This window comes from Cetorhinus maximus, chromosome 4 (genome assembly GCF_964194155.1).
Source record: "Cetorhinus maximus chromosome 4, sCetMax3.hap1.1, whole genome shotgun sequence".
Lineage (NCBI taxonomy): Eukaryota > Metazoa > Chordata > Chondrichthyes > Lamniformes > Cetorhinidae > Cetorhinus > Cetorhinus maximus.
The window spans coordinates 159,408,731-159,426,085 of NC_135882.1; the positions used below are offsets into that span (position 1 = coordinate 159,408,731).

Sequence of the window (17,355 nt, forward strand, 5' to 3'; positions counted from 1 at the left end):
TGAGAGTCTGGAGTCACATGTAAGCCAGACCAGGTAAGGACAGCAGATTTTCTTCCCTAAACGACATTAGTGAACCAGATGGGAGACGAGACACCATTTCCCCTCTGACCAACTCAGCCTATGCCAAAGACTGAACTGGAGACCCTCTGGTATACACAGTTCAGACACTAAATGATAAATCCACAAAGGTCTGAGTGCCAAGTAGATTACTTTAAAAATGCTCCTTATATTGTTCATTTTCCTAGTTAGATCTACCTCGTGCTGTCCCTGCTCTTCTGAGAATAAACCGGTGGCACAACTAAAGAATTAAGTGTGTAAAAAACGAATGGCATATTGACATGAAACGTAGCTAAGATAGCAGGCTTGTTAGCAGCTGCACAACTAAATTAACAAGCAATGTAGGTGCTTTCCTAAAAGCTCAGAAGGTCACAACATGCTGAACGAACACAAGAGGGAGGAATTAAACTTTTGGGTCATTTAAAAAGGAAATGTAACTTTTAGTATGTTACTGAATAAATGAGAGAATTTTCTTTTAAACATAGCTACCTGGGGTAATTTAAATCACCAATTGTGCTTGAGGCTCTTCCTTGAAAGAGCTATCCAACTAGTCTCATTCCCCTGCTTCTTTCTGCCACCACTCCACACCCCAGTATATATTCCAATTCCCTTTTGAAAGTTAATCTGCTTCCACAACCCTTTCAGACAGTGAATTCCAGATCATAACTTGCAGCATTAAAAAACACCTTCTCATCTCTGGTTCTTTAGCTATTCATCTTAAAGTTTTTCTGGTTACTGACCCTCCTACCAGTGGAGAAAGTTTCTCCCTATCCTCTATCAAAACAGCTCAATTTTGAAAACAACGCCTCTTAATTTTCAGGGTTCTAAGGCTCTTTAAGCCAAGCTTCTTAGTCACTCTTCATAACTAAAGTCTCTCATCCCTGCCTAGCACTATGCCAGGAAATCTCCTCTGCACCCGAAGGCCTGACATTCTTTCTAACGGGCAGTGTCCAGAATTGGATACAATGCTCCGGCCGACTATTAACCAGTGATTTATAAAGGTTTAACATAGCTTCTTTGCTTTTGTACTTTGCCTCTTTTTATAAAGCCAAGATCCCCTTAAAAAAAGGCTTTATCAAATTGTTCCATCACCTTCAAAAGGGAACATAGAAAGGAACAGGAGTGGTGAATTTTGCTCCTTGAGCTGCTCTGCCAATTACATCTTGGCTGATCTGTATCTTACCTCGATCTAGCTGTTTTGCCTAACAAGAATCTATCAATCTGAGTTTTGAAATTTTCAATTGATCTGGCCTTTTTGAGGGGACAGAATTCCAGATTTCATTACCGTGTGTGTAACAAAGTGCTTTCTAACATAACCCTTGAACAGCTGAGCTCTAATTTTAAGTTTATGCCACCCCCCTGTTCTGGGCAACCCGACCAGAAGAGTTTCCCTCCATCTAACCCTTTAATTATCTGAAACACAATTATATCACCCTTAATCTCTATACTCAAGTCAATATAAGCCTGATCTTTGCAACCTGTCCTCCTAACCTAACCCTCTTAGTGCAGTATTATTCTAATAAAACTCTACTGCAACCTAAGTTAAACATATCTTTCCTGAAGATAAAAGCAAAATACTGCGGATGCTGGAAATCTGAAATGAAAACAGAAAATGCTGGAAAAACTCAGCAGGTCTGACAGCATCTGTGGAGAGAGAAACAGAGTTAAAGTTTTGAGTCTGTATGACCCTTCTTTCCTGAAGTGGTGTCCAGAACTGAATACAGTACTCCAGATGGGGTCTAACCAGAGCTCTATACAACTGAAACAATTTACACATCTTTTTTTATCCCAGTCAGTTTAGATAAAGGCCAACATTCCAGTGGCCTTATAAGTCGTCCGTACCTGTTGGTAATTCCTGTACTCGGACCCTCTAAATCTGTTCGCCCACACTTCTTATGCTCTCATTGTTTAGAAATTAATCTGATCAGGCTTTTTGGATCAACATGGCCTCTCACCTTCCCATACTGAACTCCATCTGCCACAGATTTGCCGATTTACAATCCATCAATGCCACTTTGCAACTTTCGGTTCCTAAGAGCACTATTTACTGTGCATGGCATTGATATGCAGTTTTGTTTCTGCACCAAGTCAATTTTATAAATGTAGTGAAAATGCTGAAGACTTGGGTGAATCCCGGGTTTCTGTTCCTGCAACTCTTTCAAATTGTGCCATTTATTTCCTATTGCCTCTCCTCATTCTTTGTTCCAAAATACATCGTTTCACACTTCCCTGCATTAAATGGCATCTGCCATGTGTCTACCCATTTCACCAGTCTATCATTTTGAAGTCTGCTTATCTTAAAAATTTAAAATGCAAACTTTAAAAATTATGCCCTCATACCCAAGTTCAGATCATTATTAAAATATTTAAGAGCAATGGTTCTATAACCTCTTGGGGACACCAACATATCCTGTTGTGTGTCCACGCTACCATTGTCTCTAAATTACATAGACTTGCAAACAAAATTAAAGCCAATTTTATGACCATTTATCAAATACCTTTAGAGAATCCACTTACACAACATGAGCTGCACCACTTTCATCAACTCACTCCATTATTTCAACATGGAACTCAATCACATTTGTCAGACACAATTTATCCTCAACAAACCCATGCTGTCATTTACTAATCCATGTTTCTCCAAGTGAAAATGAATTTTGTCCCAGGTATTATCTCTCGAACTTTCTCTACCACCATCGCAGGCGTGGGCTGCAGTTACTGGATTTAGCCCTCGTCCCTTTTTCTCAACAAGGGTATAAAATTTGCAATCCTCCAGCCCTTCAACATTACTCTTGTATCCTAGGAAGATGGAAAAACTGTATTGAGAGCCTCTGCTATTTCCATCCTTACTTCCCTCAGAAACCCAGGATACATTCTAGTGTGACAGGGTGGATTTTCTACTTTGTGCAGCCAAACATTTTAAAATACTCAATTTGATCTTATCCGATTTCTCTACCCCATCTCCTTTAATGACTTTGGTGGTATTATCACATTTTACGAAAACTTACACAACACTTGCATCTAGTATCTCAGCCATGCCCTCTGCCTGCACAAGATAATTTTAATTTCGGTCTTAAAGTAGTCCCACCCTTCCACTACCTATCCTTTTACTCTTATACCCACTTATAGTACCGTTTTTATTCATACACAGTCTTTGCCCCTCTTATTTAGATACAAAAATTAAGTTCTATCTTTTTGTTAGATTGCAACTCCTATTTCCAGTGCTTGCCTTCTGCAGATTTACAGGTCCCCCCATTATACTTTTTCAGCTTTATGTCACTTCTTCTGGCAGTTTTCTTTCCCCCCATTTGCTATTTCAAGGCAGTTGCATTAGATTGGGCTTTTGCACCCCAAAACAGATGTTAACATCGATGAATAAGGCTGATGCATCCGACTGAGCAAAGAAAGCCAGACTACAGAAATACACATAATGGGCGCTACAACTTTTTCGATTATCTGTCATTACTTGGAACCTAGCCCCATCATCACCCACCTATCTGTGGGATTGCATTGCAAATTAAAACACAGCCAAAATTGAATATAGGAAGCCTATAAAATCCAAAGCATTAGCCATGGATTCCCTTTAAACTTTCTCACAAAATTCAAAAGATTTTTTAAAAATATGATTTTGCTAACAAACCATTTACTATAGAGTTATTAACTAAATCAACTCAAATATTTTAAGTTACTTAGTTTAGGGCCGTATGCAGTTTGGAATGGTGATTTCCAATTATGCTACAGGCAATTTAAAAATGCTACTGAATAGTGAGGGTTATTTCTTCTCCTCTCAAATGTATAAAAAAAGTCTGCAGTGAGATGTATCAGTTATTATTTACATCTCTCAACTTGAACAGATACAAATAGCTCCCATAACAAGGATGGTTGAATTGGTAATAGGAAACCAAAGTATGGGTCCTTGTGATGAAAGACCTCCATATGCTCATGTCGCTCTACTAAATTCATTTATTTCACTACTTCGTGGTCAGCATAGATGGAGGTGGTATGCAACAGAGAGATGGCGTTAATCTACAAGTCTGACAAGGTAAAACATCTGCTGTCACGGATAGCCATACATTAAGCAAAGTGCTTTTACTCTTACTGACTGTAAGTTAACCTGCCTTGTAATCTGCCAAAAGCTGCAAATAGTGACTTTCAAGTGCTTGTGTGACAGCTTGCTTTAATCTGGTGCTGATGATGTGGAAACTACTCTGGAACACATAGGGGTTCAGTTGCTTCCACATCAGGAGCTACGGGTACAGCTGCAGAACCATTTCCTGAAGTGATTCTGCAAGGCATATACACCACAAAAAAAATGTGATTTCCTCCTTTCTTTCCCTCAATCACCTAAAGGAGGTTAAAACCTCCCTAACAATTACACCATTGAATCCCAAATTATTGCCAACTTCCAAAGTCAATAGCTGTGAAATTATCTTAATTATTTTTTCAAATAATTTTTTAAAAAAGTGATTGAAAAACAAATTTTCCTTACACGTTCGGTTATCTGTCCGCTTCTCTCTCCCTTTGTGAAATTTCTCAAACAAGGATCAACAGTAAGCTACTTTAGGCTTCTATGAATGCAACTTCAAGCTGTGGTGTGCAAAACAAGACCAAGTTAACTATATCCTCTAGTTTTCCATACTGCAAGGAAACACCTCAACGTACACTCAGCAGTTCTTTCAATAGCTCAGATGAGACCAGGAAATTCAATGCAAATTTGTAGTCCACTACTCCATGGGAAAGTACAACAAAAAGCTACTCAGTCAGTCATTGTGGAAGCATGCATGCAAAGCTTGTGTACACATTGCATCAGCCACTACCAGCACATAGATGATACCATCAGCCACTACAGGCGCATAGATGATACCAATGTAAATTATACAAAATACATATTTTGGCAAAGTCTATCCAAGTATGTCAAACTGCACTTAACTCAGACATTTTGCCTACACATAAGAAGTCTAAAGGACAGTCAAAACCTGATGCCAATTGCTCAAAAACAAACTGGAAAATAATACAGAATTAAGTGACTTATGCATGCAAGTAGTGCACTTTATACTTCAGATTATGTCCAACTGTACTATTTCTCATTTAACTTAACATAACAATATTTTAATATACATTTTAAAATATTCCAATGCTTCCATTCAAAATATTATTTGCTTTTTCAGAGCTGCCACTACTGCCAGAAAGCTCCAATTTGAAACAAAATGGTGGTGTTCTCAGAATTGCCTTTTCCTCCTGCATTGTTTCTGTAAAGACTGTTAAAATCTCAGTCATGCAGACCTCAAAACTCCCAGGTCTTTATTCTGTTAACAAGTCATGTCGGTAGAGCTGCTACACTTGGTCTCTCCTGGGTTAGAACAACAATTCTGACAACTTGTCAATGCCTAATTGGTATTGGGACTGATAAGTTTTGGACATCAGATGAGGGCATGTATCAGACTCAACTGTGATACAATTAAACAACCTGCTGCCACTCACTCATCCAAGTTACGAATGAAAAATGGTCACTTGAACTCGGCACTAGTAAGCTCAAAATCATAACTGGATATAGAACAAAAAAATTGGGGGAGGGAGTCAACTGGGCTGCATTCGTTTGGCAACCAATTTGATGCTTTTCGTTATACATCACAACATCAATGAACTTCAGCTTACTGCTGAATAAAGCTTGTGGAACGATAATACCAGGCTAACATTTTCAACTGGCGCTTTGACAGACGAACTGACAGCACGCAATTCCAGGAAACATGAATGCCGTTGATAACCCCACTACCTCTGAATCAAACCTCTAAGGTTAGGGGGACACTCCCCTCCCTCCAAACAAAAAACAAACCCCTCTTCTTATACTTCCATTAAAAAACACACCTCTATTTTCCTTCCACATTCCCAGCTAAATTATTTCCGCTCCCACCAGAGTCTAACACGCACGGACCACCACCTCCTCCTCCTCTTCCTCTTCTGTCAACTACATCCCCCACCCCTTCAAAGCGATACCGTCAAAAAAATTAAAGGGAGGGTTTAAGTTCTGCTCCGGCCTCTGGACCCAGCCGGCCTCCGCCACAAACTCCCGACTTGAAAAGGGACATGGAGAGAGGGGGAGAGAGAGAGAGAGAAAAGAGAGAGAGAGGGAGGGAGGGAGGGGGTGAGAGCGAAGCCCGAGTGAGGGGAATTATGAGGGGAGGAGGAGGAAGAGAGGGAACAGTCACCACTCATCACTCACATCCGTCCAGATCCTCCTGCAGCTCCTCCTGCACCAGCGACAAATCTGCGGCACAAAGAAGAGAAAAAATATTTTTAAAAATAAATAAATGCTTCCAACAATCGGAAATTTCAACAACAACAAAAAAAAACACCAACGAACTCCCGAAAACGTCAGGGGTTTTGACACAAACTTTTTTTTTACACACACACACACACAGAAACAATAAACGCTTTCAAATTTTACGAAAATATTTATCGACATATTTCCTAAAAAAATTTTTTTTTTTAATCTAAAGCAAGCAGATTAAAAGTGCGAGTCTGGGGGGGAGATAATTCCCGCAGTTAAATAAATAAATAAACGAGCAGCCAACTCTCCCCTACCCGCCATCTTGTTCCAGCCCCCCCCCCCCGGTCCTACATTTAAAATACTCCCCCCACCCAAACCGGCCTGTTTTACGCGATATTGTGTGTCCCCGCCGGAACTGACCGGGCTGCACCCAGTGCACTGAAGGAAAAGGCCCAGGCCCCCACTCGAGGGACTGGAGCGCATCATCAACCTACTAAGTATTGTGATTTCATTTGGCTTACGTTTCCTTTCTTAGAAGTTATAATTTGGTGTTGATGCGTCGGGCCTTTTTTTTTTAAGAAAAAGAATTCATTTGATTTTGTTGACGACACCACTGTCAATCTCAAACGAAGAGTGGAAATGCCCCTCCATCCCCCCCAGGTTCTCCCCTATGTTTGACATTCAGCGGCCTTAGCTCTGGTCGGATCCCCCCCCCCCCCCCAGCATCAACACCCTGCGCATCACCTGCATGGACCAGCTACATAAATACTGTAGCTACAAGGCCAGGTCAAAGGCTGGGTATTCTGTGGTGAGTAACTCACCTCCTGACTCCCCCAAGCCTGTCCACCATCTACGAGGGACAAGTCAGGAGTGTGATGGAATACTTTCCACCTGCCTGGATGAGTGCCGCTCCAACAACACTCAAGAAGCTCGACACCAGGACAAAGCAGCCCACTTGATTGGCACCCTTAAACACCTCTATTACCAGTGCACAGTGGCAGCAGTGTTTACCATATACAAATACGCTGCAGCAACTCGCCAAGGCTCCTTTAACAGCAGCCTTCAAGCCCACGACCTCTACCGCCTAGAAGAACTAGGGCAACAGACACATGGGACCTTGCCACCTGCAAGTTCCCCTCCAAGCCACACTCCATTCTGACTTGGAATTATATCAACATTCCTTCACTGTCGTTGGATCAAAGTCACCTTCTTAAGGGCAATCAGGGATGAGTAATAAATGCTGAACTTGCTCACATTTTGTGAGCGAATTAAAGAAAGTATTGGAAGATGTGGACGTATGCTCACTTCCCTACACCAGGTCTAATTCTAGTACCCTAAGGCAAGCTCAGGGAGGACAGAAACTTCCCATTAAGCAGATGCCCATACTAAATCAGCTAACTCAATATCGAATGGAAACAGAACCTGGAATTGTCCTGCTTGTCATAGTTCATCAGAATTCTTGATCTTCAAGAGATGTTATAGCTTTTCATTATCGTCATTCTAGTGACTACATATTGATCATGCTATTCCAAATATGCATCAGAACTCAAAGAGGCGAGCTCTTATTAGGTCTCCCATTACTTTTTCTTGAAACACTGCAGTCCATGTGGTTTAGGTACTAGTCAACAAATTAACTCAATTCCTCCTCATGTGACAATTCCCCCATCTGAGAAATCAGTCCAGTGAACATTCATTGCACTCCTTCTAAGACAACTATATCCTTCCTTAGGTAAGAAGACTAAAACTGTACATAGTACTACAGATGTGGCCTCACCAAGGCCCCTTAAAATTGCAGTAAGACTTCGAAACCTTGTACTCCAATCCTTTTGTGATAAGACTAACATACCATTTGCTTTCCTAATTGCTTGTTGTACCTACATGTTAACCTTCTGTGATTCAGACCCAGATCCCTCTGAACATCACCATTTAAAAAAATATTCTGCTTCTTTATTTTTCCTGCCAAAGTAGATAACTTCACACTTCTCTCCACATTATATTTCATCTGCCATATTCTTACCCACAGACTTATGCTGTTGACATCCTTTTGCAGCCTCTTTGCGTCCGTCTCACTGTCCACTTTCCTACCTAATTTTGTACTGTCAGCAAGCTTGGATACATTACACTCAATCTTCTCAGGTGACTCATTGACAGAGAGAAAAAATAGCTGAGGCCCAAGCATTGACCCTTGTTGGTTACAACTTGTCAATTCAAAAATGAGTAGGGATAGTGGGCAAGTGAGCTTAATGCAGGATAGGATGCAGGCATTGGAGTTTTGGATTTTTTCATCACACAAAAGTTGTAACATGAAAATAAATCAACCCAACTCAACCAGCCTGTGGTATTTATTCTCAAGCAAGGGTTGGTCCTCATCTGGCCTGTCCTGTTGCCAAAATCCAATTCCAACCCTCACTTTCCTTTAGAGTTTATGGCTGACAATGGCTGCTGCAGTTTTTTTCTATGCTGCTGCAGGTATTCTGGAATCTAACCTGGAAATGTAAAGGGTTCTAGGAGCATAAGGAACTGCTTCCAAATGGAATCACTTGTTACAAATGTTATGTACAGTACAATAAATACAATGTTTCAAAATGCTAATTTTGCAAAGGGTAAACCATGAAGTAGCCTTTAGAAATGGATTTGGCTGGCAGAATGAAGTGTTAAGCGTCAATACTTTACAGTGTGCCTAATGTGCCTGAAATAATTAGTTATGCAAGAAGTGTCAAGTGATTTGAATTACCTTGGTACCTTTCCAGTTATGAGTTATTCCTCCTTGCCCTGTCTCTTTCTCCCACCACAAGTGTGAAGCCATCTGTGCCTGACTCGCTGAGTATTTCCAGCATTTTCTCCTTATGTCAGCTATCAGGTTAGTTCATTGCCAAAAACATCATAACTCTTGCCATAGGGTTAGATGAAGAAGAGTGAAAGGAGGCTTATATGGAGCCTAAACACTGGCACAAACCAGTTGGGCTGAATGACCTGTTTCTGTACTGTGGAAATGATATAATTCTATGTTATGTTGCACCACCATCAATAGCATCTCCAACATCAATGACAACACTACAGTATTTGTTCTGCAATGCGACTGCTGCTAGAGGAGGATCTTTAGCCAGTTAGCATCGCTACAATTAGCCATCGCCTCTGGCACTGTCTAAATGTTTATACGTTTTCTTCTTCTGTGCATACCTAGTTGTTGCTTTGGTGGTGCTGGTCCACTGAGATTGACTGATTTGATATTGAGCAAAGGCATGGTCAGTTTTGGCTGTTCCCCCTTCCTGCTGTCAAATAGCACAACAACATTCATCATCCAGTTTCACACATGAAGAACAGGTAAAGCATCAAGGAGCCCAAGCAAAATTGAAGTCAATATGGGAATCAGGAAGAAACATTTCCATTGGTTAGAGTCAAACCAAGCACAAAGGGAGATGGTTGTCATTATTGGAGATCAATCATCTCAGTTCCAAGATCTGCTGCAAGAACTCCTCAAAGTAGTGTCCTAGGCCCAACCATCTTCAGCTGCTTCATTGATGACCTTCCCTCCATCATAAGGTCAGAAGCGTGGGTGTCCATTGATGATACCATTCACAACTCTTCAGATACTGAAACTGTCCGTGCTTACATGTAAGAAGACTTGGACAGCATTCAGACTTGGCCTGATAAGTGGCAAGTGACATTTGTGCCACATAAGTGCCAGGCAATGACCATCTCCAACAAGAGAAAATCAAACCACCTCCCCTTGTCATTCAATGGCATTATTATCACTGAATCTCCTTCACAGGTCTAAATCCCGGAGCTTCCTCCCTAACAGCACTGTGAGTGTACCTACACCACACAGACTGCAGCGGATCAGGAAGGCAGCTCACCACCACCTTCTTAAGGGCAATCATGGATGGGCAATAAATGTGGGCTGAGCCAGTGATGCAATGAATAGAATGCCTGGATGAATGAAGCTCCACAACACTCAAGAAGCTTGACACCATCTGGGACAAACCATCCCGCTTGATTGGCACCCCATCCGCCACCTTAAACGTTCACTCCCCACCACTGGCACACAGTGCCATCTATGCTACAAAAAGCACTGCAGCAACTCAACAAGCCACCTTCAGCAGTATCTTCCAAACCCATGATCTCCACTACCTAGAAGGACAAGGGTAACAGGCGTATGGGAGCACCACCACCTGCAAGTTCCCCTCCAAGCCCTGGCTTGGAACTATATCGCAGTTCCTTCAATGTTGCAGGATCAAAATCCTGGAACTTCCTGTTTTGGCAGGAGGATGGTAAATGCCGAGCTGCCCACATCCCAGAGGGAAACTTGAAGCAGCTCCCACAACTATTTGCAATTTGTACTTATTGCGATATGTGGGTTTTGATTTCAGTAAAAAGGCCAAGTCTTATAGGTTTCTTACTAAACTAAACTAAACATTTATTAATAGAAGAAATGATTTTAGGCGCATACATAGATCTACAAATTACTATTATGATAACTTCTAAATCCCCTAAATAATCTAAACCCCAGTTAAGGCAACTGTAAGACACACAGATTTTAAAAGACCCAGGCAAAGTAACACACAATACCCTGACCAGTTGAATTCAAAGTGAGCTTTTCTCAGCTTCAGTTCCTTGTAGACAGCAGCTTGAGGCTTAGATGCTGGAGGCTTTTCATACTTGTGTTACATCTTAGAACCTGCCCTTACACACAGCCTTTGTATCTGGTTTCGGTACCAGCACAATAGGTGAACCCCAGTTACTGCAACTAGACTCGATGATATCATTTTGAAACATGAATTCAATTTCTTTCTGTACTTGTGATAACTTTGCCGGATTTCATCTATAAGGACGTTGCCTTAGCGAAGATGAAACTCCTACACATCACATGTGGCTAAATTTGTCCTTCCCAGCTTATTCCGACAAATATCTTTGTGTGACCGCAATAGCTTCCCCAAATCACTTTGACGCTTGTATGGAATGTAACTCAATATTGCATTTAAATTTTCAAGTACCCCGTCTCATTATCCAATTTGATTAGAGGAAAATCAATTTCAGAATCCTGCATTTCTACCTCTTTCTTATTATCTACCACCACTAATACCTCCTTTTGGTCCTCTTCACTGTCAAAGTACTTTTCAAGCATATGTACATGACACACCCTCTGCTTCTTTCTTCTATCTGGAATATTTATTAAATAATTTACTTCACTCAGTTTCTTTTCAATCCTGTAAGGCCCACTAAACCTTGCCTTTAATGAGTCACCCAGTACTGGTAACAGAACGAGCACCTCCCCAGCAACAAAACTACGAGCTGTAGCTTTCTTGTCTGCCTTCACTTTCATCACTTACTGTGATATCTTTAAATGTTCCCTAGCCAACTCACATGCTCTGTCCAATCTCCCTCTGAAGTTTGATATGTAATTCAGGAGAGTAGTTTCTGAATTTTCACCCACCAATTTCTCATGAATCAATTTCAGTGGTCCTCTCACCCTCATGACCATAAACTAGTTCAAAAGGGCTAAAACCAGTTGATGCATTAGGAGCATCCCTAATAGCAAATAACAAGAATGGAATTCCTCCAACCCAATCCTGTGGATAATCCTGACTACACGCCCTCATCATAGTTTTTAAAGTTTGATGCCATCTTTCCAAAGCTCCTTGTGACTAAGGATGGTAAACTGTTACCTTAAACTGTTTTATTCCCACACTGTTCATTACTTCCTTAAACAGCTGTGACATGAAATTTGAACCCTGATCTAATTGTATTTCTCTAGGTGAACCATATCTTGTAAAAAATTTAGTTAACTCTTCCACAATTTTCTTTGTTGCAATATTTCTCAAAGGTATTGTTTTAGGAACCCTGGTAGACACATCCATTATTGTCAATAAGTACTGATTTCCATTTTTAGTCTTAGGGAGGGATCCTACACAATCAATCATGACCCCAGTAAAAGGTTCTTCAAATGCTGGAATGGGAATTAAAGGTGCTGGCTTAATCACTGCTTGTGATTTCCCCATCACCTGACATGTATGACATGTTCTGCAGAATTTGACTACATCTCTATTCAATCCAGGCCAATTAAAATGTGTCCTTCTAATTCCTAAATGCTAACCCCACTGGAATTTCATGTGCTATCCTCAGAATCTCATTTCTATATCCAAATATAATTACAATCTGATGCACCTCACTCGAACTTTCATTTGCTGAAGCATGATAATGCCTCCATTTTCTCATTAAAACATTACCCTTAAGATTATAACATTCTGGAATGCATTTTGCCTCTGTTTCTGAGTAAGCTGTCTGACATACTGTTTTACTTGCATGTCCTTTTTCTGTAACTCCGCTAACCGTTCTTGAGTTAAATACTTCAGCTGAATTGTCTTCCAGTCTTTCTTCCTGAACAATCTTATCAAACACAGTGTCAGCTAATTGGATTTCCACACCTTCTCTCTGCCTTTGAATTTCCTGTTCTTGCTTCGACCTCTGAGCCTGTGATCTTGTTATCACACAACCTGGAAACAATCCAGGATGCTCTCTCTGTAACACTTTTGTTGAAAATACTTCTACAGGCTGCTCAACTACCCCTAGGCATCACCCACATCAGTGATCCAGCTATATCATTACCCAGAATAAATTGAACCCCTGCAATGGGCAATTTTTCCACTACTCCAACAATCAGCCCACCTGTTTTCCACTTATGCTTTACATTTACCCCCCACAAGTGAATAGGTTTAGCATCTCCATGAACCCCATTTATTATATCCGTTGCTGCAATACCCCCTCTGAATAACAAATGTCACTGCCCCACAACATTAAGGATTGACTAGCCCCTGTGTCTCTTAAAATTTTAACATCTTTATCTACTCCACCCTGCACACATGGAAAGACTTTCCCTTCACACACAAAACCTTTAAACATTCCTGAAACCTGCTCCTCCGAATTCTCTTGGGTAAATTGTGAACACATTCCCACTTTTTTACGTATCACTGACTCTTCCTGTTTTACCTGTACACAAACTACTGGTTTTTGCTGTGCCTGAACCTCAGAACCCATAGTACTTCTACTTCCAGAACTTTTCTGTACCCGAATAATTCCAACAGATTTTCCCTGCAATTTCTAACATACTGACTTCGTGTACCCAACTTTATTATAATGGAAACACCTCATTTTCGAGTGTCACTTCTGCCCTCAGCACTTTCCTTTTTATTTTGAGAAAAAACTTCCTGGGAATTTCCACCTACTCCTCTTCCCTGACTACCCACCTTCCTTTCACCTTCCTGTTTTCTATCCTTCTCTGATTTAAAAGGGGAACGGAAAAAAGGTTTAGCTCTATGAACTAACTCATATGCACTCAAGATAGCAATTTTTTTTACCACAACATAGTTCGCCAACATTTCTCCTGACAGTGAAGCATAAACCTCATGTGCTCTACCAACAACCTGGGTTAGAACAATAATGTACAGTTTTCCTGTGGCCATTTCATCTGTTTAGCTATCTTCTCAAATGAAATAAAAAACACCTCTTTCCTTAAACTTTGGAAGATCTTGTATAAGTTTCAACATCTCCCCACTAGGCTCTAATCTGGAAATAAGTCCTTCCACATCTTCTGGTGTTTCTTTTTTAACTGCTAGCAGTTTACGCTGGAATCCTCTCTCTCTCTGTCTCTCTCTTTTTCTCTTCCCTCCTTTTCTAACCTCAACATTTCTAATTCCCTTTTCTGTTTTCTTTCTCGCCCCTACCTTTCTGCCTGTTCCCTTTGAAAGGCTCTTTCTTTTCCATTTTCTGCTGCCTCCATTTCAAGTTTTTCTGTTCCTTTGCTTGTTCATGTTCAAGCTTCTTCATTTGTAACTGAAGTCTCACTGCCTCCAGCTGTGACTCACTAGTGTCAGGTATCACTTCCAACTTTAAATACTGTGCTATACCTTCAATTATGTCTGTTTTCTTTGCCCCTGCAGGTAATCCCAGTTGTAACATACCCGCCAATTCCAGTAACTTAACTTTATTTACCTTTTGTAAACCAGCCAAAGTTATAACTACAACTCCCAGGCAAGTCTTAGCAACTGCCAAAGCCATATTGCAGCCTCACCACTAAAAAATAAACCTCACACCAACTCTTGAATTCAAAGTGCTTCTTGTACTCATAACCTTAAGATTCACCAACTCCAAACCAATCAAGGAATCTCAAATATATCCCACAAAGAGCCCCCAATTTCTGTTATGGCAGGCTGATGGTAAATGCCAGGTTGCCCAAATCCCAGAGGGAAACTTGAAGCAGCTGTGACAATTATTTGCAATTTGTACTTATTTCGAGAGGCGAGCTTTGAATTCAGTAAAAAAAATTCTACCAAATCTTATTGGTTTCTTACAAAACTAAACTAAACCTTTATTAATAGTAGAAATGATTTTAAGCACATACATAGATCTACAAATTAATGCAATGATAACTTCTAAATCCCCTAATTAACCTAAACCCCAGTTACACCTCTGTTAAGGCAACAGTGAGACAATGTTAAAAGACCCAGGCAAAGTAACACACAATACCCTGAACAGTTGAATTCAAAGTGAGTTTTTCTCAGCTTCAGTTCCTTGCAGGCAGCAGCTTGAGTCTTAGATGCTGGAGGCTTTTCATACTTGTGTTATATCTTAGAATGCCGGCCCTTACACACATCTTTCTCTCCTTAATACATACTTTCCCCTTTGAATGCAAATTCCCATTGGTTCACTATGGGCGGAATTTTTCGAGCCCGCTGGTGGCGGGCGTGATAGATGGTGTGTGCGGAAAATATTGCGGGACCCACTTCACAACGGTGTGAAGGCAGGTCGCGATCTTCCGCTCAGCCTGCCGACGGCAGGCCGAGCTTCCCGCAATCGGTCGGCGGGGAGCTAATTGTAATACATTAGCATATAACTAAAAGGCCATCCCGCCAGGCTCTTGGAATCCTGCTGCATTGTCTGTCCACCTCGGCGGGAAAGCACACCGACGTGATTCATAACAGCACGCAGGCGACGTGCACTTGGCAGCCTTCATTTTGGGGGAACTGAGGTAAGTGTTGTTTACAGGCCTCAGGGGTGCCGGGGGCCGGGGGGGTGGCAGCGGGGAAAACTGATGCCTGGCCTCGGAGGTGACTGCTGAGTGTTGGGGAGGTGTCTGGGGAGAAGTGCTGATCAGCCTTGGGGGGCGCTGCATCCCGCGCACAGACAATCAAGATGGGGGGGCAGGGTAAATGAGGAAAATGGCCACTCATTAGAGGTACCTGTATAAACTGACCATGCCTCTGTAACTATGACAGATCAGGCAAAGCCACAGTGATATGATTGGGGTCAGGCTCCTAGCCTGCCCGCCCATGTAAGCATCACAGAGGCACCAAAGGGCCACCAAGTGCTCCATACCTTACCCTCCCTGCCCTGCACCCACCCCCTCACACCTTGGCACAGACTTTGAGTCCGCCACCACTTTACTGGACTACAGAGCAGTTGGACTGCACACGTTGTACAATCTCCTCACCAACGCTGGCCATATAGCAGTCACTGCTGGAGGTACTCACAGCCCCTTGCAATCTCAGCATCCTGGTTTGGACCAGTGTCGCCCATGTCGTAGGTTGACAAGGCAGCGCACTCAATTCTGGCCATCCGAGGGGTGACCAGCACTTACTGGAAGCATTAAGGGGTGGTCACACAGGGCCAGGAAAGGTGCTAAGTACAGCCATGATAACCATGTCTCTCTCTCTCTCTTTCTTGCTGCAGGAGGACCACGTCAGGATCATGGATTCTGGTGACATAGCTGTATGCCTGATGGTCTACAGAGACTGTAGAAGATGGAGGAGAGAGTGACTGAGGCACCTGGCCGCGCAAAGGCAGGAGCAGCAACCTCATGAAGAAGGGGCAGTAGAGGCTCTCGCACATGCTGCCCAGGACCGACAGCGAGCCGTGGCTGGTCGGCGCCTAGTGACACCCAACGTCTATAGATACTGCCTGCTATTCCTGCAGATGACTGAGAACCAGTGTCTCTGACGACTACGCATGTCTAGGGATCTGGTGGCTCACATCTGCCACTTACCGCAGACTTGGTGCCAAGGTAACATGGAGGGCATCCACTGCCAGTAGCTGTGAAAGTGACTGTGGTGTTCAATTTCTATGCCAGTGGCTCCTTTGAGGGCTCCACAGGTGACCTCTGTGGGATTTCACAATCCCCCACCCACAAATGCATCCATGAGGTCACGGATGTCATCTTCTCCATGGCACACAACTTTGTGCATTTCACCCGGGACCGGGACAGCCAGAATGCAAGGGCCATTGGATTCACCCTGATCTCGGGATTCTGACAGGTGCAGGGTGCGATTGACTGCACTCATGTGGCGCTCAGGTCTCCATCGCTACACTCAATGGACTTCATCAGCCGCAAGGGCTTCCACTCACTGAATATGCAGCTGGTATGTGACCACCAGAAACACATCCTGCAGGTATGTGCACCGTTTCCAGGGAGCATGCACGATGCCTACATCCTGAGTTGTTCACAGATCCCTGCAGTCTTCCAGGGTCCACAGAGGCTGCAGAGTTGGCTCCTTGGGGACAAGGGCTACCCGCAGAGGCCGTGACTGATGACACCTGTGCGGCAGCCTCAGGCTGCAGCAGAGCGACGCTATAATGAGGCTCATTTGGCAGCTCGCAACTTGGTGGAGCAGACCATCGGGATGCTGAAGATGCAGTTCCAGTGCCTGGGCTGGTCTGGTGGAGCCCTGCAATACAGTCCGCAGAGGGTGTCACGCATTGTAGTCATCTGCTGTGCCCTTTACAACCTGGCGCTGCCACGGGGAGAGGACCTGGCTGAGGAGGAGATGGAGGAGCTGCACCTCTCCTTCGATGTAGAGATGAGGATGAGCGGGTCCTTGGTGGTGACGACGATGGGGATGAGGCTCTCACACTGGCTAGATGAGGTAGGCACACTCGGGAGACCCTCATAGCTGCCAGCTTTGTGGAGGATGATGACGACATGCAGCGAGGTGTCCCCGTAGATCCTCACATCGCAGTTGTGAATGTTTCACTCCAAT

The 17,355-nt window shown here is 42.7% G+C and overlaps 1 protein-coding gene across 3 annotated transcripts in view; it reads right to left on the reverse strand.

Moving 5' to 3' along the window:
- The window catches only part of LOC144679977 (serine/threonine-protein phosphatase 4 regulatory subunit 1-like), a 72,971-nt gene extending 66,323 nt beyond the window's left edge, over nucleotides 1-6,648 (reverse strand). For 2 of the 3 annotated variants that reach the window (XR_013576466.1, XM_078541006.1), the window contains exons 1-2: nucleotides 6,640-6,648; nucleotides 6,278-6,322 (exon numbers count right to left, since the gene is read on the reverse strand). Coding sequence is in view for 1 of the 3 variants with exons in the window: in XM_078541006.1 (XP_078397132.1) it covers nucleotides 6,278-6,322; nucleotides 6,640-6,646 (52 nt within the window). In the remaining 2 variants the exon portion in view is untranslated. Of the gene's footprint in view, nucleotides 1-6,277; nucleotides 6,323-6,639 lie in introns of those variants that run through there. The other variant, XM_078541009.1, reaches the window with a different exon arrangement.
- Nucleotides 6,649-17,355: the final 10,707 nt, after the last annotated feature.